Source organism: Eufriesea mexicana, unplaced genomic scaffold, assembly GCF_001483705.2.
Source record: "Eufriesea mexicana isolate 0111107269 unplaced genomic scaffold, ASM148370v2 scaffold294, whole genome shotgun sequence".
NCBI classification, from domain to species: Eukaryota; Metazoa; Arthropoda; class Insecta; order Hymenoptera; family Apidae; genus Eufriesea; species Eufriesea mexicana.
Window position 1 is genome coordinate 2,048,807 of NW_016908489.1, and position 27,531 is coordinate 2,076,337.

General features: G+C 48.0%; 1 protein-coding gene across 1 annotated transcript in view; it reads right to left on the reverse strand.

Annotated features, from left to right (window-relative positions):
• Window positions 1-3,447: 3,447 nt before the first annotated feature.
• The window catches only part of Syn1 (Syntrophin-like 1), a 341,618-nt gene continuing 317,534 nt past the window's right edge, over window positions 3,448-27,531 (reverse strand). Inside the window, exons 7-9 of the mRNA XM_017911844.1 lie at window positions 11,256-11,470; window positions 9,404-9,621; window positions 3,448-6,796 (exon numbers count right to left, since the gene is read on the reverse strand). Of these exons, the coding sequence (XP_017767333.1) occupies window positions 6,704-6,796; window positions 9,404-9,621; window positions 11,256-11,470 (526 nt within the window). The 3' untranslated portion in view covers window positions 3,448-6,703. The remainder of the gene's footprint in view (window positions 6,797-9,403; window positions 9,622-11,255; window positions 11,471-27,531) is intronic.

The window sequence follows — 27,531 nt, forward strand, 5'->3', positions numbered from 1 at the left end:
TGGCTTCCTCTCTATATCGAGTTCTTGTTACTTCTTCTCGTCTGCCCCGGCAGCGCGGAACGATTTATTATTTTTCACGGGCTTCGCAAAGGTTCGCCAAGGGTCCCCTTACGCTGTAATTGCGAGAACCGCGATGGCGGCGGCGGCAGGGGGCGAAATTCTATGGAATAAACGTATCATTACGGCTTTCCATGATGCGGGATAACAAAGGTGAATTATACGCGGCTGTTAGTCTGCTTTTATAATCTTCAGAACGTTGTGCCGCGAGGCGTGGCCCTGGGATTAGGGGTGGCCTGCGGAATAGAAACGAGTCGCTATGAAACGAAGGGGTTACGTTATCGCGGCCCGGCACGTTGTAAATATCCTGGCCCACGCCAGGCCAACTTCCAGGGGTCTTATCGTGACTCTTCGACAAGCCGAAGTACAGGTATTCGTCTCGTCAGCCCCGATTTTCCATTATCCGGTGCCTGGTATCCAACGATCGTCGTGGGACTACGTTCCTTCAACTAAATTCTCCACGGATTAAACGTCATTAATCATCTCGTGCATTAGGCCTATCGTTCATCGAATAATACTAATACTAATTACGACCGAGGTAAGATAATTTTTAATTTGTCCAAAATGTCGAAAATTAAGGTGTCATTGCACCGTGGTTTCGACAAAGGAATCATGGATCCTAAGGAATGTATGTGCTTGCGAGAAAATCGGTTTCGCGAATTAAAATATCGGTGGGAATGACGAGCGGATGTTTAGATTAAGATTATGCGAGAAAAACGAATGAGTTTTTGGAATGTACGCGAGATTTTTAGGACGCGTCGTATGAGTGTGCATGAAGCAAAAAATTATAGAGTCGACAGTCATAGAATCAATGCAATTGTTATTCACAGTCATTACTTCATTTGTAATTTTCTCTTATCTCGTAATAAATATACTTTAAATATATTTGGGAATTTTCATTTGCCAATCTATATCCCCTACATTTATTTTAAATTAATAAATGTTCCTGTCTCAAAACGTGTCACAAATTAATTTCACATGTTAATTTCGAGCTTGTTACTTATCAAACGTTTTCATAATTGCCGGAATAAATGCGAGTGACCGTAATTTGGGTTAGATTACTAATTTTTGCGGTTCCAGGATAACGAATAACAATCGCAAACCCTGGGCGGGAAGTTTGGAATTTATTTCCAGGCTACTAGCAGCGATATTTCGAGAAATTCGCGGCCATTGTATTACCTCGTAATCGTTTATATTCAAATTACCGTTAATTACTATAACGACGCGGCAAAAACCGGGCCACAATACGCGTCCCTGCGCGATCTTCCGAAAATCCGAAATTGCCTCAAAATTCCAGTCGTATCCCTCCATCGCCAGATTCTAAATTACCCCGATGCTCGTTAATCCCGCGTATCACCGATTCACCGCGAATTCGCGGGATTTATTTTAAATTTCCAGCGTTACGAGCTCTGACTCGACTCGTTAAAAATCACCGGCCAGCACCCGGCCCCGTATTACCATGCAATAACGAAATAACGAACTGAGAAACGAGTGGTTTTAATGACGGATAATGGAGTCCGGTAGAGAAACGAAGAGATCCCCGTTTCTTCCGTCGAATGGAACCACCGATCCGGGCATATTTCCGACGAGGTTACGTTATTCCTTTTATTACCAGTGTTCCATGGACTCACGGACACCTAGAGCCCACCTAAAATCGAGTTAATCCGTAATAAATGATTGAAAATCCTTAACCACGTTAAACGTCACACGCCTATTTTACGCGCCGTTCCATTCGCAACGAAGTTAGCCATCATGAGGGGCGCCCCCCTTCCCGGGCCGTACGGACCCGCGGAGGCCTGAACACGGAAAAGTCCCTAAAGGAACCGGCGTGGCACTTAACGTGTTAATAGAAAGAACAGGCCCCAATCTTATCTTCCCGAATTCATTTGAACATGTTTTGTGAACTTACCAGGAGAGGGTGGTGGTGGTTCTTTGTTTCACGCCAATTTGAAAGCACGCATTATGCCCCTGGCGTTCCACCATTCGCTGCGGCGGGCTTTGGCCGAGGGGGCCCGCCATCCCTCTCCACCCTTTCTCCTTTCTCTCCGGACTCAGGACTGCATCAGTCAATCTTTCCCGTGGGCATAAACACAACCTCGTTGATATTGTGTGTACCCACATTCCTAACTAGGTTGTGGGGGTACACCTCTCGCGGACCTTCCGCATGTTAAAGTCGAACATACGTTGCGCATTTTTCTATTCTCTTCCTCGGTTTTCCAAGGGTAGGGATTGATTGGGATTATAGTAGAGTAAAGCCATCCTGGCGATTATTATTTATTATATTCTTGCTTGTAGTATGTGGTATAATAAACGAACTTCATCAACCTCTGCCTTAGACGGGAATATTAGTAACATATCTGGAACTTATATATATAGGAAGCGGACGTTAAAGAACACTTGCGAGAAAGTCCTCGGAACCGGAATCCACCTACCGGCGAGAGTGAGAACGATGGTCGTTACACTTGTTTGCAAATTTCAATGAACAGTTAAGGAATACACGTCAATGCGAGATAAATAAATAATTAATTTTATTTTCATCAAATTGTTTAAAAATTCGTTACATTTTATATATTCAAACATATAAAATGCACGTGACAGTCAATGCATATATCAATGTTCACGCGAAGTGCATTTGTATACGCGAAGAATTCGAATTCGCCGATCGCGTAAGTGATTCATATTTTGATCACATTTCTATCTCATTTTGGAATTGTGATCGTGACACGCTCGTTGTCTATTCCCATGCAAGCGAATGAGAATTCGAACGACGTTTCCGTCGTCGAGGACGTCTCTTTTCCTACTATTTTCCACGGGAATTCCAAAAAGATATTTCCACCCGTCCGACGAAGTTAGTCGAAAGCATTCGGTATACCGGGTGTCTCAGCGTCCGCGTGATTTACGTACAGGAGACTCGGGGTGGAGGGATACAGCGAAACGCCGCGGGCGGACGGAAGACAGATCAGAAAAGTTTCGCGAGCCAATCACCGGTGCTGGATATCGGGTTCGCCGATAAAAATGGCAAAGTCCTGCAAGTTTCCCAGGGTGTCTAGTCGCGATTCCTCTCGAATTCGCGTTTGCCGATCGCGAATACTCGATGGACCGTTCGACGACGAGTATCTCGCGTGGAAAGAATCGACACAAGTGCATAGTAGACGCGACGAAGTAAATTCCTCCTACCTTGTTATTCTCGAATGGCGATGCTGTCCTCCGTTACCGTACGTGTCGGCGTCCGCGACGCTACTGTTATGGTTATCGCGACTCCGGCGTAGGTTACTTACCTCGAGGACCGTTTCTCGGCACCCGAATCGTCAAGGTTCTTCGATGGAAAGGTAAACAGAGCGGAGCCAGGCTCATGGGAATGATTAACAACGTCCCGCTTTCTAACCGGTCTCATTTATTTGGTAACTCATAGATATACACGTTAACGTTCTCTTAAACCTAGAGAGAAATGAAAACGCAGGAGGACCGTGTGTCCCGTGCGCCCCCATCGGTGTGCCAGGGGCGAGAACCGAGGAAATGACGGGAGAAAATGAAACGGGGATGAACGAGCCGTGACTGGCCGCGTTCGGAAATCATTAGAAAAATACACAGTTTACGCGCAAATCCTTTCAAACCGAATTAATCCTCGTCGATGTTCCGAACTTATCCTCGCGCTTAATGACGTTTACCTCGTTCCCTAGGCGGGTGTACGTGTCTCTCTGTATATCTCTGTATAGCTCTGTATATACCCTCGCGCGCGCGTGTGTGTACGTGCAACACGCTCTCGTCTTCCTTTCGCGGCATTCTCTTTCGCTCTCTCTCTCTCTCTCTCTCTCTCTCTCTGTCCACGAAATCGTTCGATTAATTCGCTCGACGTGTTCGCTCATTTACAGGTTTTTCTACTTTCGCTAATTTCCTCCCTGCCCAGCCCGGGCAGGGCGACCTGTTAAAACCGGCGTCCCGGTTTCTCGTTATTTCGAAACGACAGACAGACGAATTCTGGCACCGGGATCACAGGCTTGAACCGATTTTCGCAGTGGTAAACGCGGCGAGTCGGCGCTCCGTTCGTTATTTCGCTTCATTTATAATTTCGTTTGCACGCGACAGGGCCGACCACCGATCTCTTCGTCCCATTTTTCGGCAACCCGCGCACAGGCGGCCCTCTGTTCACCCGCGGCGATTCACGCACGCCTGTGCCGCGAAAATTGAGTTCTCCGTTGCGTTCCAGGCAATTTGGGTAATGGTTACGGAATTGCGGTAAAAACTGGGTCGAATTGTTTTTGATCGTAGGGCAATCGCCGGCTAATGCGCCTCATTCGGGTCAGCCTGCCGGATGCCAGGCTTTTTGCCATCGTTTTAACGCGTTAAACGGTGGCTGCGCCCAATTACTTTGACGAGTGGCGGGTATTTGTTAAGTCGATTTCCCGTGATCGACGATTTCACGTCGCGTTTAACGCGTTAAGCAGCTCAGGCCAAGGACGAGCCGCGATTCGTGCCGTTCTCCATCTGCATTGCTCGCGCGCAAAGGGATCCAACGATCCACGTTAGATCCGGCCCCGACACGCGACAGTTTTGGCTTTGAACGACCCTCTCCGACCCTTCGCGAGGTCGTGGAAACGTCGACACCGAGTTCTAACTAGCGTGGCCGGTGTCGCGGATTCCTCGAGCGTCCTCGTCGATCGGAGAAGTCCGTGTACACGCGCGGAAGCCGCTCGTCTCGTGCCGCCGCGAAAGGAACGACGTATGTGGACGACGAAATGGACACAATGAATGGTACGTGGCTTCGTTGATATGTTCTACTTAATGTCGAAATTCTTATTATCGCACGGCCTCCTTCGACGAATATGTTTTTAATCCCTTTTAATATCGTCGCGATTCAGCCGATTATCTCTGCTCTCTCGTCGGTCTCTAGAACGGATGAAAAGGAATGCTCCACTCTTACACGGATAATACTCGCATCCTCGGCATCGATAACTCGCGGCAGACTCGTAATGCGAATAATACCGCCGCGAAGCGACCATTCGCGCATTCCTCCGCGGGATATGACTCCGTGCTCGATGGCAACTCGGTCCACCTCTGCCCGTCCTGGCCTACGTACTCCGACACTTTGCCCGCGTGTTTCTGCAACGATATATGGAACTGGGACATCGGGAGTGGCTGAGTTGCAACGGCGCTTATTTACAATTCGAGAGTTCCCGGGATCGGAGAACTTGGACGCACGAAGCTCGAATGGTTAAGGTTACGAAAGGAGAATGGAAATAACTGGAAGCGAAGAATTGGAAGCGAGGACCGCTCGCGCGAGTCATCCCCGCGAGGAACAGGCGAGTATCGCGGCCGCGACTAACCAGTATACACATCGACGTTTCTTGGCATCTTACACTTACTCGCGTTAAGAATACGAATCGTACAAAACAACTATTAACGCGCGCCCGTTGCTCGCTAGACCCTGTCGTACCACGCTGGCACCCCTCCGCTTTCACCTTCCATATTCGTCCATCTAGACTACTTCGAATACCGAGTCTCTTCTTCTCCCGAGATAGAAGGGAGATTCCGGTTGAATCGTCGAGACGTGTCTCCCCCGGATAGTGCGAGAATAGGCTAATCTAAGGGTACCGACCGATGGCGAGTAACTTGGCGCGTGGCGGTGCAACGGAATCCACGTAAATATCGGCGGAACGAAAGGAAACGAAACGCTTGGCCTCGCGAAAGTTTCGCCATCAGCCGGTACTCCAGCGGAGATCAACGTCCACGAACTCTTTAAAGTCGTTTTCCTTGGACGTTACGGAACTTCTTCGCCGCGATACAACTTTACTCCGTCGTCGGTTCTCCATCGTGCCTTCCTCCGTCTTCCATTTTCTTTTCGCCTTTATTTATACCCAGGAGGAAGGAAGTTGCCATCGCGGCGAACAAGGGGAGAGGTCGAAGTGGCAGGGTCAGTCGATCCTCGTGCCAGAGCGAACGGGTGGCGGTTGGACAGTAATTGATTAGCTTCTGCTAAGTTCCCCTCCGAAATCGAGCGTTCGATCGGAGAGTCTTCACCTGCTCTTAAATACACCCACTCTCTCCCAATCTCTCTCTCTTTCTCTCTCTCTCTCTCGCTCGCTCGTTACATAGCGTATCGTAATTTTTTTTTTTCTTTTTTACTTTAGGTAGATAGTTTTTAATCGGTTACTTAGGCGCGTTGATTAGTTACGACTCCCAGCAGCGACCTTCCTCCGCCCCCCTTTCTAGCCTACTTGTTGCGTGTGCGCGGGTTATTTCTGGGAAAAATCGCGCGTTGGATGGCTTCGAGTGGACGATCAACCCTCTCGTCCCTTGATCGTCACCCGGTTTGTATACTTTCTTTCTGTCTTTCGCGCGGCTCGCTCGTACGCCGTTCTGATCGGCCATTTCGCGAGCGAAATGGGCAAGAGAACGCGGAGTTGCCACGGGATGGGGATATCGCGAGCTCCCGATCGGGGCTTGCACGTTGGAAGCTGGCGAGTGTCCTCTGGTCCGTCGAGAGATGCGTGGTCTTCCTCGTTCGCGTGTCCTGCCTGCCACCCTTCTTCTCGTCCTCCTTGCGTCTCTGGCTGCTTCGACCAGCTCAGTGCAGGAAGACGCTGGTGACGGACCTGGTGGTGTGCGGTGGCAGGTCGGGGGCCTCCGTCGGGGCCCCCTCGTACCCCTATGCGCTCAGGCCCAGCCGGTGGATCTTCGCAGAGAGAAAGTTGTGCAGGACGAACACGATCGGTTTGGGACAGCTCTCGAGGTCCAGCTCCTGGAATTTTGCAGGGAAAACGTCGTTAGATCGCACCTTACTTCCGCCATATTTACAGATGCGCATTCGTCTCGACCATTTTGTACTCAAAGGGGATGATGAATGACCTAGCAAGTCGAGGAAAGTGTTCTTTCATCCTGATCTTAATAATTCTTAATTATTCTTAATCCCGTTGTTCTTGAAATAGTTTGCATTCATCCTTTTCATAACCAATTTGAATTTGAACTCGTCTCACATAATTTCCAATAATTCGTAGCAATTAATAGAGATGCACTCGTCCGCGAAATTAAAGGATCGCTGAATTTTAACAGAAAAATGATCGATCTTCGAATGACTGTAATTTCGCGAATAAAAGTCGCGCGACAATTTACCTAGGCTGATTTTAAAGAGCAAATTTTCTATTTTCACGTCCTCCAATCGAATTTTTGTAATGGCTTTTTGTTGTAATACTCTGGGTATGGAATTGACGCCACTTTTCTAAAAAATTTCATATATTCAAACGACTCTACGAAACCTAGAAAATTTTTCCCGCGATTCATCGTACAGCGAGTTCACAGGGGAAAATCTCCTCTCTCTAACGACCCCTTAAAAATTCACGTGCGATTTTTTCTCGCTCTTTTATTTTACTTCCCGTAAAATGCGTGCCATTTAATATTTTAACACCTCGTCCCTGTTGAATATTAATTTTTCCAACGCGCTTCGTCCCATTTCGCACGCAACAGAGTCTCTGAGAACCTCTGAAACTGCCAGATTCGAGCACCTATAGTTTCCCAGGGCGGGGTCGTTCCGAGTCAGATCAAAAATTGGGTAATACGAATTTCCGGGATATTTTCCCGCGAGGCGAGCTTGGCACGGAATCGAATTAGACGATGAAAAGTTTATTTTGCTCGGTTCCACGCCGGATTAAACGCGGAACCAATCGACGGATCACTGTTTCTTCCGCGTGGCGGAAGATGGGGGCCATTTAATAAAAAAAAATCCGAAGACGGAAAGATCCCGTGAATTCTCCATTTGCAGCTTCGTTTCAGAGGCAGCTCGAGAGCGGAATAATTTTTCCATCGTGACGTCTGTCGCGGGAAATTCCCCCTCGATGCTTTTCTCTCCACCCCCAGGCACGACCGACCCTCTGTGCCCGGCTCTCTCGCTCTCTCCCGCCCTCTCTCCGTTTGCCAGAGAGCCGGAGCGTTATGAATGGCCATTGAACGACGGGAGAGAACTGGACGACAGTGTTTGGGGAAGATGTAAAATACGTATTCCACGGTATCGTGCTCCGGCATCGAGGGCTCTTTCAAAGTGACGAGCACAATGGGATTACTCGTGGCACAGCCCTCTTTTTCGCCATATCTCCGCCCCTCGTCGAAGATAATAATCTCGATAGTCTAGGCAGAGTCAATTAAAATTCTCAATACTCGGTCGGGGAAGAAAGGAAGCTTCTTTCCCGTCCCACAATGCTCCCGGCTTCTTCTCGATCGCCACTCTCGCGTCACGGTATTATCGAACACGTCAACTCCAGACAGATATTCTTCGCTAATTTCTCCTTACCAAAATTGTAAGAAAAATTCGTAAACTTCCGACAGAACACCCTAATATGGACCACTTAGGGTTAACACGTTGAGTGCGGCACCCATTTTGCTATACTTTCCGCTCAGGCGGCAGCTAGCGAGCACTTGATGCCGAGCGCTCAAGTATACCGAAGGGTATGAGCAGAAGATTACTTTGTTTCACTTAGTCGTTTGGACTGTGAGAATGATACAGCCAATACACAAATATACAAATTATAAACAGAAGAGAATGGGGTGGGGAATGCCAGAAAGGCAAAAAGGCGATCACCAAGAAACGATCAGTCGAAAAAAGCCACGGAAGTGTAAAGATTTACTTCGGCAGAGGGAATTAAATTTTTACAGTATATTAATTGTCATTTATAATTTAACCCTTGACAATGCCAGTCTTACGCACCGATGATAATCAAACGAAAAATTCGCTGTCAGTCCCTAGAATCCACACCGTCCAAACGAAAAGTCTATTGTCAGTCCCTAGGGACTGACGTAGCACTCAACGTGTTAACTATAGATTATACGCAGTTTACAAGAGGAACAGTAAATGACTGGACTTGTGACCCTGCTGCTGACTATAGCACGCGTCATCGGGACTTAATCCTTATCTGTCGTTAGCTTTTCATACGTGATTCTCACTAGGTTATTAGATAACTGGTTTCGGTAAACATGCGAAAGATTTCCATCTTGTCACCTCAAGGTACTATTGCCACGTAAGAGATGAATTACGACCGATAAGTGGGTTAACGGGGTTATTACGCAAGGAACAGTAGTCAGTGAAAAACTGTGATCTTTATTTAACGGGCGAATGGTTAGAACTGAACTGTTCAGGGCCTCGCAGGTCAAAAGTCGTCTTCAGAAGACTGGTGACAGAAGACAGAACATTGGGGAAGGTATCGTCCCCGCACCGCTGGAATGTAGAGTTTGCTTCGCTATTGAATTTTACCATAGAAATAAGGGTTAAATCGTAAGGTACGAGGCTAGAGATACCATATGGACGGAGCTCCAAGCGATTAATTTTCGAAAATAAATTTTTGTTACAGGTGTCACTCACAATTTCGCCATCGTCGCCGCCAAAGTCGAGCCAGAGTAAACGCGCGCCGTCGTCCGCGGACATCTTGAGTTTGTCGAAGGATCTTCTCCAGAGCGGAGTCGGGGGTGAGCTCGGACTCACCCCGTTGCCAGGGACACCCCTGCTCCCGGCTGCGTACAGCGCGAAACCGTCCTCGTGGTTGATGATCAGCTGACAGGCCTTCCCTTGCCACGTGCACCCTGAAGCGAACGGAAATCGTGAGTCAATGGCAATTTCACCAAGCATCCTCACACGCGCGAGAGAAAATCGCGATCACGGCGAGGCGAGTCGAGTCGAGCGAGATTCCGGGGGGCTGATAAATTAAACAGCTCGAGTGACTCGCGAACGAGCAGGAAAAACGACAACTTTCCAATTAAACCGAGTCGCGAACTATAATAAAAGTCAGCTGAATCGCGTCGATATCGATATCAGGCGAACAATGAAGCACTCGAACGAGACCGTGCTAAATTAAACAGCGCGAGTCGGTCGCGAATTAAAAAAATAATTCCTCGCTGCAGCGGAGCTCGACCAAATAATATCGGCCAATCGTAAATTATGGGAAGAAAGGGGGAAGGGAAAATGGGAGGAGAACAAGGAGAAAGGGGCGAAAGGGGGAGAAAAGGAGAGAAAAGAAGAGGGATCCCGCGATGAAACCCGTGGCACGGACAAAAGGATCGAAACGCGATTTCGACGATATTTCTCGCGGCAGTTTCCCGTCGTCCGCGTCCTCGCGTCTTTCCGCTCGGGGCCCGGAGGAATCCGCCCCGCCACGGTGTTCATGATCGATGGAGTTGGACGAGTGGTACGCGAAGGCGAAAAAGGACGACGCGACCGGCGCCGGGCATTAATCTCGATTTATTATTGCCGTTGGTCCGCGCTGCAAAGGAATTAAAATTCATCGAAGCGAACGCGTCGCGCAACGATCGGGGAATACACCCCCGTGGTCATCCACTTCTCTTTTCCCGCGCGAAGATGCATGCCCCCTGGCTTTCTCTCGTTACTCCGTTTTACGACCGAGTGCGTGCATTCTTGTCCCTTCGTCAAACGGGATCTCTTATTCCTTTCTTTCTGTAATTTGTCGCGGTGCTCGATTCGCAATTCCTGCATGGATAACGTGTCGGCAGTTAGTATGACAGAGGGGTGGAAGGGCACTCCGAAGGTAGGATAAACTATATCGGTATCGTCTTTATTTTCTATCAAATATTTAACGTCGACTTTATTTGGTCCACGCGTATTTACTGTCCATTTTCTGTTTATACACTCGTGCACGGAGATATTCGAATGTTTATATTTGCCATGTTCAATAGCTGACATGGTTGAAGGAATGTAGGGCATGTAGTAAAGAGCAAATTCCAAGATTACGCGAATAAAATTGCAAAATAAATCAACAACGCGCACGATATTTTCCGTACGTTAATCGTAGATACGAGCCGTGGTGGCGCTAGTGAGTTATACGGAAAGACCTCATTTTTGGTATTCACCAATGACATGTACAAACATCGTTAAATTATTTCTCAATTTTACCGATATAATCTTAAAGCTACGTTATTACTTCTGTTAGACGTTTATGCGAATATGTGAAAAAGAAATTGAACACGAACTTGCGCGGAGTTTATTTTACAGAGACTCAAGTAACACGGTGCTTCTTCCTTGAACGGTTAAAAACACCCTGAGCTCCGGTTAATTACTGAATATTTCACTTTTACACGCATATAAAGCATTTCAGAAGCAAAACGAGTACACGTGTTCGAATACCTTCGTGTACGAGTGTATATGCAACTGACGTGTTTGGTAATATCTGTACGTAGCTAGAAACTTCTACAGGATTACTCACGAACGGTGTATTCGCGTAACGAGAGAGCAGCCGCGTGACAGCCTTGAACGATTGCTCTGGCCCAGGCAGCCAGGTCCCTCCGCGTCTCGACGCGCAGATGATGCGTCACGACGCCGTCGATCGTGCCTACTCGCACCGCGAACGTCGCGCCATGCTGCGTCGGTGCGCTACTGCTGCTCCCTGCCTCGTTCTTCCTCGTCGGAGTCGACACCAGCCTGCAAGCATTTTATAAAACGACTTAAGCTCCTCCATTTTCCCCTTCCATTCAGCCCTAACGACTATCGTTGATCATTTACGCACTCGTCGCTAGAAAAATTCGCGTCAGTCCTCGAATATTCTCCCATAATTCTCGTGCGAACGCGCTCGCTATTCCACGACCTTGGACCTTCGAATAATCTCGCCGATTCGAAACGATCGAAGCAAATTCACCGGCTAGAGGATCGGAAAAGCGACCGAGTCGCAGGTTCGAGAGCAGCGAGGGTAACGAGGAGGGTAATGGGCCGAAGGGAATTTTTCGCCGGTATCGCTACGATTCGGGAAGCACCCCGATCTCGAGGATAGAAGGGCTACACGATTGAGCTGCTCGTAAGCGAAATTTTCGCGAATACGCGTATTCAGCGCGAACCGCCTTCGAGGGTAAATTACCTCGCGCGATCCACCCTCCGTCGTAAAAATCGCTCGCGGCTTTATTGCGCGGAGCCGACTGACACCGGGAGAGGCCCTCTTCAACACCCCCTGGCTGCAATCTGTCCGCTGACGAATGGTTCTGACGTACGCGGGTTCGTTAGATTTATAGATTTTTCGGCAGTTGGGAAAAAAGGAGAAAATGCCGAGCGAAATGCCAGAGAGAGGAGAGGCGGGGGAAGACGATGGGTATAATGGTTTTGGAAAAACGGATACACTTCGTTGGGGGATGACGTATCTCCTGCGACACCGAAACATGTAAAATTCGAAATGACGGAGTTTGACGAGGGTGGTTTGACGCGTAACGATCAGGGTTACACAGGGTCGCTGCTAGGGGGTTACTGGGATCAAGGAGGTTCGAGATGAACCCTCCTCTCTCAACAAATGGAAGTTCTCAACCTGGGTGAGCTAGCTAGGTAGCCTCGTTCGTTAGCAGACCCAGGACGAAACACACCCCTTCTTCTTCCCTTCTCTTCGAAATGAAAAACACGCCTTAATTGGGGACCCTAAGCTATCTCACACGTACCTGCACATCGTACCACCCAATCCCACCCTATTTTATCTCATTCCACTGCATTCCGATCGCAGTCCTCCGCATCTCGCGCCACCCTCTCGTCAGTCATCGCATTCGTCATCACTTCGTTCCATCTTTTCACCGACTCCCAGCTATACTTCGTTCCCATGTTCAAAAAGAGAAAGAAAAATACACGATACGTCTTCCTGTCCGAGTTACGAGTTGGCTCGAAATGATTTGAAATGGCTCAACGTGGAACTGACTTTGCTGTTGATCATGGCACGCGCTAGCGAAAATTAAATTCTAGGCCAAGAAGTTAACGAACGACTGTGAGGTTCGTTAAAATCTACGTCTCGATCTATTACGTCTATTATCCTCGGAAATTATTCTCACAATTTACCCGTTTCTTTGACTTCCCCGTTCGACTGTTCCGACGATTACAGCCTGGAAGATTCGAGTTGGCGGAAGTCGATGTAAGGCATTCGAACTAATGAGCTAGTTATAGTTGCGAGGGTAGGCGGATGATGCATGCGAATGCTCGAGTAGGTATTACGTTTAATGGGTACGCGTAAGCAGTTGTATCGATGAATCTGGACGCAAAACGCGAGCATAGTACGCCAGCTACGAGGTATTCCGGGGTAAAATAACGTTTGCTTACTCGCGCACTGATCTCGTGCATCCCGTAATCCTACGTTGTCTCGTGCACGCTCTAGTTGTACCGAGTACTCTGATTTCTCTTTACCTCGCAATTTATGAAATCACCGTTTCATTTCTTCCTCGCGAATTCGCGTATATACCATCTCTCCACGAAAGAAGCCAAGTAAATGAACAAATTAATAAATTTATATAACCAAATAACCATAAGGTCGTTCATAATCTCGATTTCGAGTTAATATTGTAGGATACCGAAAGAAATCGCGAATCGTCTATTGCCAACAAAAATAAATTGTAAACCGGTCGATATCTTCTAGAAGCAAATCGAAGAGTTATTCTATATAACAAAATTAAGTTGCGTGACTCCCCTACGGGGAGGTGAAGCGTAGGCTAAGGAAAGCATAAAAGCTTGGTCCTTGACAAGCAAAACAGAGTCCTTAGAAATCGGTTGTGACCAGCACAAGCGTGAGTCGCTTGGTGTTGGAGAAAGAGTTTTAAAAGAGTGCGTCCTTGTGTGTTTTTATTTCGTTATCTTGGTGTTCTCATCCTGAGTTAAATCGGTTTACGAGTTTCGAGTTTGTGTTATCGCGTTCTTGTTCTCTAGATAATTTTCGGTGTCTCAAGACCAGTATTCGCAATCCTACAATATTTGAAACCGAGCGCTTTTCATCTATCTTTCAGAAGCTCGCCATAAATTCCTCGATATTCAAAACACCATTGGAGGGTTAAACAAGCACCCTTGATCGCAAAGTCGCAGCTTTCCCGAAACGATATTTTCCAATTATCCGTCCTCTCTCGAATTCCTGCGACGCCATCCACAGAAATAAAATCGATCCCCGAGCCGCGTCGATCCACCCTTACCTAACGGTACCGGATTCACCCTACACCCAGAGGGTGGATTACTCGCGTTCACCCGTTATACCGAGCAGCAGTGCGCGCGACGAATAACGTATGAGTTCCTCCGGGTGCAATCCAGGCACGGCCCGTTCCCTCTGGATCGCGTTCGACGGCTTTCCCTGGCAACGTTTTCCACTTCTGATAGTCAATGCCTCGAAACGGGAAAGTTCCCGCGAGCTTCGCGATGGAATTACGCGAGACATCGCTGATCGCGTTCGTCGCGCAATCACTGCGAGAAATTCCGATGTAACGAGGGGGCCTCGATTCGCCATTCCTCGGTTCCACTCGCCATCTTATCGACTTAATTCCCGATTTTTTCGATCTGATCAGCGATTTTTTTTTTATTCGATATTCTTCCATTCGATTCGAGAATTTTTCGTTCCTCAGTTCCACTCGCCATCTTATCGACTTAATTTCCGATTTTTTTCGATCTGATTAGCGATTTTTTTTTTATTCGATATTCTTCCATTCGATTCGAGAATTTTTCGTTCCAAGGTTCCATTCGCCATCTTATCGACTTAATTCCCGATTTTTTCGATCTGATCAGCGATTTTTTTTTTATTCGATATTCTTCCATTCGATTCGAGAATTTTTCGTTCCTAGGTTCCATTCGCCATCTTATCGACTTAATTCCCGATTTTTTCGATCTGATCAGCGATTTTTTTTTTATTCGATATTCTTCCATTCGATTCGAGAATTTTTCGTTCCTAGGTTCCATTCGCCATCTTATCGACTTAATTCCCGATTTTTTCGATCTGATCAGCGATTTTTTTTTTATTCGATATTCTTCCATTCGATTCGAGAATTTTTCGTTCCTAGGTTCCATTCGCCATCTTATCGACTTAATTCCCGATTTTTTCGATCTGATCAGCGATTTTTTTTTTATTCGATATTCTTCCATTCGATTCGAGAATTTTTCGTTCCTCGGTTCCACTCGCCATCTTATCGGCTTAACTCCCGATTTTTCCGATCTGATTAGCGATTCTTTTTTATTCGATATTCTTCCACTCGATTCGAAATTTGTTTGATTTGTCATTCCTCGATTCGATTCGCGATTTTTTCGATTCGATTCGTGATTCATCGCGTAAATCGAGATCAAGCATTCGAGGATCGGTCGTTGGCCGATGAACGTGGTAATGGCTTCACAGTGGTGTTTTTGGATCACGGAAACTGTTGTTTCAGTTGTTGGTTCGCTTGATTTTTACTGGCATGTATAATAGATGGAATTAATTATAATAAATGAATAATTCCCAAGTGACAGTCAATTTTGCAGAAATATGGCCGAGGTTTGGTACACCCCCGTGGATGTAATTGATCGGTTCATCGGTTTCATTTCCAAGAAAAATTATATCAATATATCCTCGAAATGGAGTTGGTATAAATGAAAAGTTTGATCCGAAAAGTAGAAATAAATCGCGGTATCACGCGAAAGGTATACTTCGATGAAACAACAACGCCCTATAAAACAATAAGCCCTCCGTCCTCTTTCTTCGCCAGAGGGACCAAGACCTGGACCTGTCTCGAGCTATTAAACTACCACGATCGTCGAAGCAAACCCTGACAGAGCCGCGAGTTTCATCGTTCGAAGAATGAGACGAGCACGCGAACAACGGCATAAAGAATGGAGAGACGTCGGCGAGCGATTGCTCTTGAGCCACGATAATCGAGTGTCAACGAAGAGGCAGAGGACGCAGGAATGGGACAGAGGGAAGAGGAACGGCCAGGGCGCAACGCAAAGCCAAGATGGCCAAAGAGAAATACACAGGGTAGACGGAAAAAGGAGGGAAAAGGGGCAGCAAAAGGAGGGAGGTAAAAGGAAAAGCAGCGGACGGTAAATAAAGGCGTTAAACGAGAATAGATGTTCGTCCGAGGCCCGTAATCCCGGCCAAAAGGAACGAAGCAGAAGCCGTGCAGGCTGGAAGGGGTAAACTTTCTTCCCCGTCTACGCGGCGAGCAACGTTTCGGTCGTGGCCGAATCACTTCCGGTTTGTCTCGCAGTAAAACTTCCTTAAGTCGGTCATTTCGTACCTTCGCGGGCCCGATACGGACCTCCTCTACCGGAAATAGCTTTTCGGTGCTCCACATTCCGTCCCCGTTCCACCTCCGCCACCTTTCTTCCCTCGTTCTTCCGTCGTTTCGCCGTTTTTCTCCCTCGTTTTTCCCCCGGCAGGGTTAAAAGTCGACTCGAAACAGCATCGACCACCGTTCAATGTCCTGGCAACTTTTCCAAAAGCTAACTCCGTTCCTTCGCGGTGAAATAAACGGATCGATAATCGGGATCCCGAGATTAGATCCCTGCTGGAGAACGATGGCTTGGGTTTCGGGGTTCTATTTGGAAGCGAGAGAATGCTCGTCGATTCCACGGGTTCCGCGGTACTTCCGGGTAATCGAGGTGAAAGTTTCGTAAGAATCCTCGGTGCTAGGGACCAATAATAATCTTTGTTCGCAGTTTTAACGCGGTACATTAAGTGTCTTTTATCTGCACGCTCGGACCTCGTACTTAACATTTTACGTCGCTGCTGTATTAACAATAAAATTATTACGACTCAAACGAGCAATTTCATAATTTTGATTAAAAATTCCGCATTCTACGTTAACGCTTTGATTACACTAATTTCTCGCGACTTTTCTTTTAATACGCGCGAAATTAATTTTTCAACTTTTCTCTCTCGCGCTTTTCTCTTTAGGAATTTTCTTTTATCTTTTCATCTACCGGTTGTTTGACAGGTCATCGCAGGTTTAGTTTTAATATCGTTAGTTATTTATAAAAATGGTTAACTAATAAAATATCATTTGCGTGTCGTCGGAAGGGCAGGGTACAAGATGGCGTCTTGATCGGTAACTCAAGCGAGCTTTAAGGCCTTAAGGTCTCCACAGCCGGTATTCATTTGTATTATTTCATTTGCATTTCACGCGAATTATTAACGTTTCGATACGAGCCGAGCAAAGACACGTTGGATAAAGTTGACACTAGAACTACCGATTTTTAAAGGGTACCTAACTATAACGAACACAGATTATAGTAATTTCAACGATACGATGAATACGAGTGAATATATTGATTACAGTTCTTTCTTAATACGAGTTGATACCAATTTTATTCTTAAAGCAGGTGTATGTGTTCGGTGATTGCAAAAAGGAAAATTCTGGGACCAGTCATTTTCACTGGGTTGGTAGTTCTAGTGTTAATAGAAAATATTTGTAATTTTCTTTAAATATACTATTCCGTTTTTCAAAATGTGAATGAACATGCGAGAACGATATTATCTATTTGATTATCTGTTATCTGATAATTAATATATATGAAAGTGTATTCTTTATTTCTGTAATTTTGATGAATTTTTGAGGATATAACTATGGATACATTTAATTTAGTTTATTTAACACTAGAACTACCTATCTTTAATGGGTACCTAACTATAAGGTGCACAGGTTATAGTAATTTCAGCGATACGATGAATACGAGTGAATATATTGATTACAATTCTTTCTTAATACGAGTTGATACCAATTTTATTCTTAAAGCAGGTGTATGTGTTCGGTGATTGCAAAAAGGAAAATTCTGGGACCATTCATTTTTACTGGGTTGGTAGTTCTAGTGTTAACTAGACGGAAGGAAGAATAGAAAACTTTTTCGGCGAAAATTCGAATAAAAGCTTGAAGCAAAATCAGCGATCGTTGGGATTCTTCGACTGGTTGACACGCTTAAGTCTGATAAAAATTTGACGCAGCCCAGCCACACGGATCCCGATTAAAAATGGAAAAACGCCCGAACACGTGCATGTTTGATAAGAGACAGACTGAAGATGGTCCGATGGTCGGGGGGGTCCGTGAAAAATTCACGAGCCAGACCGCACTCCATCCGTCTTCGCTTCCGGAGTCTCTGTTTGCCGATCATCTGTTCGCGTTTCTCTCTTTCCTTATTTACATCCCCCTTTAAAGCGTAAAAAAGTGCCGCTAGATGGTCCGAGCCTTTGACAGGATGCAGTATCTTTTCCACGAGTGTATTCCCTAAGAATTCTCCGAACGGAAATAAAACGTCGTCTTTTAACTTCAATGGCGTCCCAATATGGCGGCCGTCTCGAAGCGGGACGAATCTTCGTCATGCACCCCCTCCTTCCTGACCTTTCTGATCATCGGTTAGAAATTCTACGCGTGGGCAAGAAAGGATCTCCGAAATGGGAAAAAGAGATTGAAAGAAATTGTCAAAAATAGTATAAAACAAGAGGTCAAGAAGAGAAGTCGAAGGTTGTTCAAAGAAATAAGTCGTCATTCCGGAGATACTTCGATGAAAATTCAAAGGGAAATCTAAACGAGAAGGTAGCGGCGTATCGGAATGACAAGTACGGCCGCAATAAAAGTACAAAAATTGAAATACGACGCTAGAGAAAATAGCGGCGTAGCGAGCAACACGCTCGCTTTTCGTCCGAGTGACCAGAGTTCCAATCTCGCGCGGGTCGTCCGATTTTTCTGCCGATTTTACAACGTTGTTCCAACAATTCAATTTGGTTAATTACACGAAGATAAGAGGCGTAAAAAATTTCTCTCTTCCACGGTTAGAAAAAAATTGGGAAAATACTTTGGAACAACTCTTGAGGGATAACGAGAGAGAAGAGGGAGAAATTTCTCTTGGAAAATAAAAGCTCGGTTGTTTAAAGACGCGTAATGAAGGGGTGGAATTTTCCGGGGAAACATTCTCAAGAAAAATCGCGCTGTTTCTAACGATAAAGCTCTGTCGCCCGTCCATTGGGAACGCGACAATCGGGAGGGACAGCGCCCTGAATATATACGACCTTTAAATAACGCGACGGGAAGAAACAACCCGCGGAAAAACGACAGGAAAAAGCGCGCAGGAAGAATAACCGGGAAAGCGGGGGGAAAGAAAATAAGTTCAATTTCCAACGAACGAGATCCGAACGAAAAATCCAATCTCTCTCCCCTCTGTGCGAAAGCCAGGGGAAAAAGTGGAGAAAAATTGAGCAAAAAAAGAGAGAGAAAAAGGGGGAACAGGGAAAAATAAAAAATCCGACTTACCTCGCGCAACAATGGAATATAATCGCGCATTCACTGACGCAAAACCCAAAAGTTGCATCGCGAAACAACGCGAAGGGAGAGAGAAATAGGTACGAGAGGGAAAACTCGGTGGTGGAAGGGACACGAATTCAATTTCCAAAGGGTGGAGGGAGGGAATAGAAGGGTATATAGAGCGAATATAGACCTCTCTGGTGGGGGTGGTTGAACACGCAATCTTGCCCCACGGAGAATTTCCACGTTAAAAATGGACCACAGGGGTAGAAGGGGTAAATGCAGTTAGAGGACAGGCCGCGTGTATGCGTGTAACATTGTTAACGTCGTAATTGGCCGAGGGTCGTGCATCGTTGGATATCACGCGTGTTAACAAGTTGCTCGACCGGTGATAAGCGCGAAATAAAGTTTTTCGCGCGTGATATAAAACGCGGAACAGCTCTTGGAAATAAACAGGAAACGCTCGGCAGAGGGATGGACGGTTCGTGGCCGGACTATCCGGGCGCGGACATTCCGCGGAATGATGAACGCGTTGGTAATTCCGTTGAAGCCTGCTGCCGCCGTACGCCCTCGAGTTAATCAGGCTACGTTATTAGCGATAAAACCCGCGGTAAATCACATCCGACAACGGCCTTCCTCGCCGCGTTACACGCAATAACCGTTATTAATATTTTTTTTAGCCGAGTTAACGGCTTTTTTGCGCGAATTTGCGGCGGTTATGGCGAGTATAATTTAGTCGTCGCGACGATTCCCTTGTTTAGCTTTATCGCGGGAATAAAAAGCGTCGTCGAATTGCGCGCTATCGACGTTGTTGCTTGGCAAAAAGGTATAACTTTCTTTTAATTGCGTCCCCGGCTTGATAAAATCGCGGCGAACGACGGGACAGCGGGGGCGAGAAAATTCCGCGACGATTAAAAACCCACCCCCTGTGCACGCGACGTCGTTGACGATCATTCGGATCCTCGGACAGGGGTCCCCCTTCCGGACAAATATCGCGGGATCGCGAGTTCCCGATCTGCACGGAAAGAAAAGAGAAGACTCGCGAGAATCGATCGCGAAGGGTGGAGGGTGGCGAGAAGGGGCGGGGAAAAGCGACGGGAGGAGGATCAGGGTGGAAATGGGAGCGAAGGAAAAGGAGGAGGCGAGTCCGCGGGCGAAAATCGTGAAACTCGTGCCGAATATTGCGCTGGGATCGCACGTGCGATAGGAAACTGTCGACGACACCTTCGATAATTAATGCCCACCCCGGGGGGTTTAATTGATCCGGTTCACCGTTCGATTATCGAAAGCCCATCTTTCACATCGGCGTGCACGGTACTCGCGTCTGACCTGTAACTCGCTGCCTCGCCGTTCCAACCCCTCGTCCTTTCCATTTTCAATTCGTCCCCTTTCGATTCCCCGTCCTCATTGTTCTCTTATTTACCAACCCCTTTCCCCTGCCGGCTTTTCCCGCGCTTTTTATCCGGTTCCTTTCATCCGGAAAGTCAATCAGCCGCGACGAGGCAAATGTTTTCCTTGCGTTTCTTCCTACGCCGGTTAAAGTCGAAATCAAATTCGCCGGCAATCTGATTTCGCCACGGAACACAGCGGCCATTTTCCGAACGGCGGCCCTTCGCGGACACTCGTCCGAAGCAGGATTAACGAGCCGGAAGCGACGAGTTCCTCTCACCCTTTCGCCTCGCGATATTTCAGATTACCACCCTACCGTCTACCCCCCGGTTCTCTCGTAACGTCGTTTCGCCACGGAGCCGGGACCGAGACAAAGAAACGAGCGAATTAACCGGCGGCACCCACCTCCTTCGCGATGAAAATCCAATTTCGTTTGAACGCCGGTCGTCGAACCGTGGCCGAGTTGCCGCGTAAAAGTGATCCGCGTTTATGCCATCGGTTAACTTCCCGGCACGACAAATAAACGCGACAGTCTTCTCCTCGAGAGGAGCCGAGCACCGGAGAAGTGGCTGAATTAAACGACCCACGTTAACTCGCTGGATTTTCAACCGCGAGTGTCTTTGTCTCTTCCCGCTTTGTGAAATCTTCCCTCCGTTCGCGCGATACCTGACAACCCTGATCCGCCTGTTTGTCGCACCCCCGATCTTCGGCTCCGTCTGTTTTCGTTGCCACACAGGCCGCGGAGGGTGCATTCGAACGCTTTGTCGCGAAACACGCGTAGCCGCAGCGTGGATTACGATTCAGATCCGATGAAAATGAGTTATACTCGAGATAAAGCTTCGCTGTGATCCTGCGTTTACTCCTTCACGCTTATTACACACGCATCGTCGCTCTGTTCGCGGTAATTATCCCGTTTATTCGCCTTTCCCATCTGTTTATCCGCTTACGCGGTGTTGCGGCAACTTCGAAAACCATTTCTCCCAAATTCCCTCGCGATATCTGCGTGATCCCCTGCGAATCGTTACGCGGTACTCGTTGTTGGAGGACGGTCAGCTGGGTGTCGAATTATAACAGGTTTCGGCTAAATATTAACGAATGTAATAACCACGCGATAAACTCTCGCTTTCAAATCAATGACCACTCGCAGCTTTCGTCCGCGACCTGCGTAAACGGGCTCGTAAACAATTCCGATCAGTGATTAGCTGGAAACATCCTCGACGCGATGGAAATTCCCTCCATCGTTTCGATTATTTTATATTCGATCACCTCCACCCGCCAGCCCTAGACCAGGTTTCCCGTTGGAAAAGCGAGGGTACACGCGAAACGCGGTCTCGAGAGCTGGCACGATTCCACGGGATCGCGAGAATCGGGATACAATTATGCATGGCGCAGAGTTTGCGCGCGATACGCTCGAGTATATTTGACGAAGACTGTTGGCGAACGTCGGCGGGTTAACTCGGCGCGCGGCGGGCCGAGTCGATAGTAAGGGGTGGAATCGCACGGGATAGCGTTGGTAGAGAGATTAAGGGAAAAACAGGATCGGAGCGTGGCGCGAGGTTTAAACGGGACGCGCGAAGATGGGGCGCGCGGCGGGGGAGCGAATGGACTTTTAATCACGGACTAAATACCACGGGGAGAATGCGACGGGAAGGAACAAAACGCGGAACAGAGGCGAGTCGTTAAAACGCGTGACTTCAATGGAAACGTCGGGGATCTCGAGACGGCGAGGAAGACCGGAAGAGCAACGACGGAAGACACAATCGCGCGGGAGCGATTCGTCGCTCGGTGAAAATGAAAGAAGGTTTTTCAGAATCGAGGGGGCCGGGGCGGCAGAGGGGTGGAAAAAAGAGGAAGAAGGAAGCGGTAGGAGGAATTACGAAGGATTCACCGTTCACAATCACGTGAAAGGTTACGTCGAGGCTTCATCCAATTACGTCGACCGGATTTTAAGCTGTTCCACCGGCGTTGGATCTGCCGTTTCAGCAGCGATTCTATAAATTACGAACTCGTGGAAATATTTCTCCGCTTTCGGCGAACGGAGAGAGAACCCGTACACGGTTTCCCGCCCCCTCCCCGGCCCCGTCCGACGCTCGTACGTTCAACCCCCCAGGCCACTTTTCTTCCGGCCACCGTGAAAAAGGTCAGGCCGCAGTTTCCCCGCTGGCCCGGGAAAAGAAGCCGGAAAAAGGGAAAGCCAGGGACACACGCGAGCAGAAAGGGGTGAAAGCACGGCTCAAGGACGGGCACGAATGGAAAATCCGCAAATGGAACGAACCACCCGTCCCGTTCCCTCGGCTCGTCCCCCCTCGACACACTTCGACTGTTACTTCCCTTTATTGAATGAAAAAAGACGGGCAGAGGAAGAAGAGGGATGCGTCGAATGCAATTTCACGGGACGACGTGCGGATGTCTGTTGTTTTCCACGTGGCTGTTCTCCTTGTTGCTTCTCTCGCACGGCGGGCTGCCTGTGTCGGGCGCAACGTGCAATCGCGTCACGAATCCGTGAGTTTTATTCGTAATTTCGAAAGGTCTCGCCTTTCCCGGATTTACTGCTGGATATTGGTGCACGGCGAGGGGAACGTTTAGATTTCGCACGGTCACAATTTTTCCCAACTTTGTGTCCCTCGTTTCTCGAATACTTCTCTCTCTCTCTCTCTCTCCACGGCGACACACGGGGCCAGATCGCATCGATCCGCGCGCCATTTTAATAACGTCGGCTTCGACGCGTGGATATTAAAATATTCCATTACAACGCGACGCAAGGATACGAAAGCTCGACAAAGGTCGCGCGAGAACACATTTTCTCCGCTGCGGGTAAATACCACGGAAAAGCTCGACACGCGCGAGCGCCAACGAGTGTTCCACGGCCTCGGCGCGTCTGAAGCGCACATTTGCGCGATTTGTCGTTTCATAAATCCATATCCGACGCTGGCAATACCAGCGGCAACGAGACACTGGCAACAACTGTAACGAGAAAAGTGACAGCGGTTCGAAAACTGCTGTTGAGCCGGCGTTAATCCGAATTGATGACCGTGGCTCGCGTCGACCGGCTGATAATAAATAAACGCGAATGGCGTGAACACAAAAAGGTACACACAGGGTTGAATAAAAAAAAAAAAAAAAAAAAAAAAAAAAAATTGGGGAAAAAAGGAAGAGAGAAGAAATTTCCTCGCGGGAAAACGCAGATATTACCAACCTGTGGATACGCGATACTCCGCGCGGCAGATCACGCGCGAGAACGAGCGACGAGACCTCTGAAAAGCTATAGACCGCTCGAACTTCGAGTGCTCCTCGTCGACGCGCCGCTGCGAATAAATTTCCGCCCGCGCGAAATTCCCTCTTCACCGATCTTTGTTCCCATCGCCGACCGACAGCGCCAATCTTCGCTCTCGCGAGAAGATCGCGCGAAGAAACGGGATAGGGGATACAAAAATTACCCTTTTACGGCGATAAGTAGAATTAACGTACGACTAGGTCACCAGAGATCTAGAAAACCGCGTAAAGTACGAACGTAGTGCAAAGTTATTTAATTTTGGGGAGGTGGTGTAGCATTGGAAGCGGCGTTGTAGGAATTTGGAACGCTCGCGTTCCCATCGGAGGGAAATCGAGATTGGAAAAAATCGGGAAATATCCGCAGTAGTGGCGAGTGGTCGTTTATGTTAGATCATCGGTGGCGCGAGTGCAGCGAATGAGTTCCTGGAATGCACGGGGAATTTTTGAACGCTTGGCAATGCACGGTACGAGTGTGCAGCGTGTATGGGTACAAGAGAGATGTCAGAGCATGAGAGAACGCAGTCGGTTTGGTATACCGGGGTTAATATTTCATTTGGTATATAATAAACGTAGGGATACTGTTTGATTGACAAATATAAAGAACGGGAGATGTAGTTTTATCCTAAAATATATCTAGGAAAGGAATAGGTACGGCCCTGAAAGAATGTCAAGAGTGTTTGGGCTCAGAATGAAAGTGACCACGTGCAAGAGGATCGAATGCAAGGGATGTTCATGACAGAGCCGAATGCAAGCGAAGAGTGAAAGCCTAGGAATGCGTCTAAGTGTTTAACACTTTGCCGGCCGCTGTCACGCAGACGTGACTTTGCTTCAGCGCGGCATATAATGTTCCACTATGCTTCTGTTTTAACTCTTCCAATCGTCTTTTCTCGACATTCTTTAAGCAGATGCTTGTTCCGTTAGTCTCAAATATTAGTGCCTTTTTAAATAATAAGAATAGCGTAAATACGACTATCAGCAACTAGTAGAACCCGCGCGAAATTCACCGGCAGCGAGGAATGAGCGGCCGGTGAAGCGTTAAGATACGTGACCGATTGATTGATCCGAACCCAAAATCGCTGTTTATTATCCGTCATCAGCCAGGTAGAACCAAGTATTCCTTTGTTCTCACTGTCAAATCCTAGCATTCTACGTGTACGGCTAGACAGGGTGTTCACTCTTTACACTACTATCACGAGTCCTCATAATTGTAAGCTATGCTAATTATACTTGTGCACAACATTCGAGGTATAGCGAATATTCTTTATATGGCGAAAATTGGCAATTTTCTGCTTCTCAAAGGGGTATATTCCTGCAATCCCGTTAAAAAAAAACAATTTCTTTTTTTTTACATTTTCCCGAAGTATATGTCTACGAAAATGTCTGCGTAAAAGGATCCTACATACACACAGTACGAAGATATTAACCCTTTGCACTCTCTCACCCCTTGACTCTCAGTCACCATTTAATCAGATTCTAAAGATCGAGGTTAATTAATATATGAAATTTAAAATTACCTAATGATATGTGGAATATCGAAGAAAAATAATTCTACGTCCTAATTTGCATATGATTTCTCATTTACATTTTAAAAATATCGTCGACTCTATGATAGGAAGTCTTCGAATTACTATTTTTCTGTAACGAAAAAGTCGTCGAGTAGCAGAGGGTTAATACTAGGGATTGAAATTTTCATGTCCTTTCTCCTATTTCCCTTCTTTGCACTCGCTTCAAACCCTGGCATCCCGCATAAGTATCGTAATATCCCAAAGAGAGAGTTCTAAACTCTTAAAGAATCCGGGGACTCGAAATTCGAAGGGGGTCGCGATGTACACAGTCTGAGCCAGTTCCCCGAAAAATCTGGCCATTAAAACTTCCAGCCCAATTAAGATCTCGCTGCGCACCCCGTGAAATCTCGGGTCCCGGAAATCCCAGCAGAGATCCGTTGTTTTTCGCAGCATCCGCCCTGCCGATTCGGGGAAGCAAGGGTCGTGGATCCAGGCGTGTTAAGCCACTGCGGCTTGGGAGAAACTTTATCGCGGCTGTCAGCTTCGCGGCAGACGAATGACGCCTTCAGCGGTCTTATCTGCCCACAATTTTTACCTCGGATCTCTTCTCCCTCGCGTGGCATCCCTTCTCTCTTTCCCCCTTTCTTCCAGCCCCTTCCCGCCACTCGTCCGTGAGGTTTGATATCGAGCTTTCGGGCCGCGTGCAGGTCATCCCCGTTCACGGTCGACGCGCATTAATATCGTCGCGGCGTTGGGGATACCGAGAAGCTCGGGTCTAATCCGTCAAATCCGAAAAGCCCCGCGAAATAAATGTCTACCGCGGCGATACCGGCAGCGAGGGGTGACTGGTCGCGTCGGTCGATAGCGCGCGCCACCCTGGGACCCGATTTTAAATATGGCTCGCAGCGAATCGAATCCGTCCACCGTTTCCGAACGCACCGATATTTTCTTTCTCGGCAATTTTTTCGCCACACCGAACTTTCGGCTGCCACTCGGCGCGCACACGTCGATGCTTGACGAGGGTAAAATTGCGCGGCTCGCGGAAAAAGTCCGTCGGAATCGGTCCGTAAGTGGTATAGGTCCGTACACGGTCGGACGAACGGCGGATGTTACTACTCGCGCGATATTCCTCGGTCATAGGGGGATGCGGGGACAACGCGTACGCGTGTAAAAGTAGCCGAAACCGAAGGGGAGGGGGAGGAGTGTATCGACGTCAGATGGCGGTTCTTTCTTCCAGGGAAGTTGCTTCCGGCGGGAATAAAGTTGGACGAAGAAGCGACCGCGGAGGGTGGGAATGGGGTGCACGATGGCCGCGTTTAAGTGGCCGTTTCTCATGTCGGCTCGTTCAATATGTATCTCGCTCCTGTTCTCGCTCCAGCTGCGTGTTCTTCCACGATCGGGAACAAAGTGGCAACTAGTTAACCATTCTGAACAGGGCGGAAACCAGCGGAGCCTGGCGAAAAATCGCAGTTTCGAAAGAGCCGTTCCCGAAAAGAGTCTAGGTACCCCCCGGGTTCGTAGGACAGAACCGTAGAAGAAGCAGCGTTCCCGATCGCGCTCGTCTGCAGCGACGCGGCGATATTTCCATTGGCGGGGCGATTCTTCACCGCGCGACAGATCCGCTCGGAAGCGAGTCGAAAATTGCGCGAAGAGCCGTCAGAAGAAGACGTCACATCCACCAGGCACTCGCTAATGCCACGAAATTCCCATATCTTCGGCTGACGTACCGTCGGCTTCGCACCCTCTTTCGCCGCTGTCTCGCTTTCGAAAGCGTATCCGCGCGGAGCAGCTCCTTACATAAATCACGAGCGTTTAACCCCGTTCGGAAAGAGGAGGACTCGCGGTGTACGCGCGTTCGTCTGAGACGGGACAGGGCGAAGAAGAGCTCGAGAGGACGATGTGCCGACCAGGCTATATTTCAGGGGATGAAACGCGGCGCGCGCTTTATCGGCCGCGAGTTTCGTGTCTCGCGGCGAGCCGGAAATCCTGCTTGCTCGACCGCGAATACGAAATGGAGGCTTCCCTTTCTCGATCGACGCGGATTAATAAAGACCCCGGGAACTCGCTGGAGCCCGGCTTTTAGCTCGATAAGCAATTTCGAAACGCGACTTTGCGGCCAGTCGATGTTTCGCTGCCCTCCTCCGTCTCTCGTAATTCCTGCGACGGTCGAGGAGAGATATCGAGAGGAGACGATATCGAAAATTCGGGAAAAATATGACAAAAGAATCGATCGGATGGAGAGGAGCGAGGGGGAGAGAGAGAGAGAGAGAGAGAGAGAGAGAGAGGGAAGAGCAGATCGGCTGACTCACCCCCCTCGATCTCTCGAGTTTTCAGA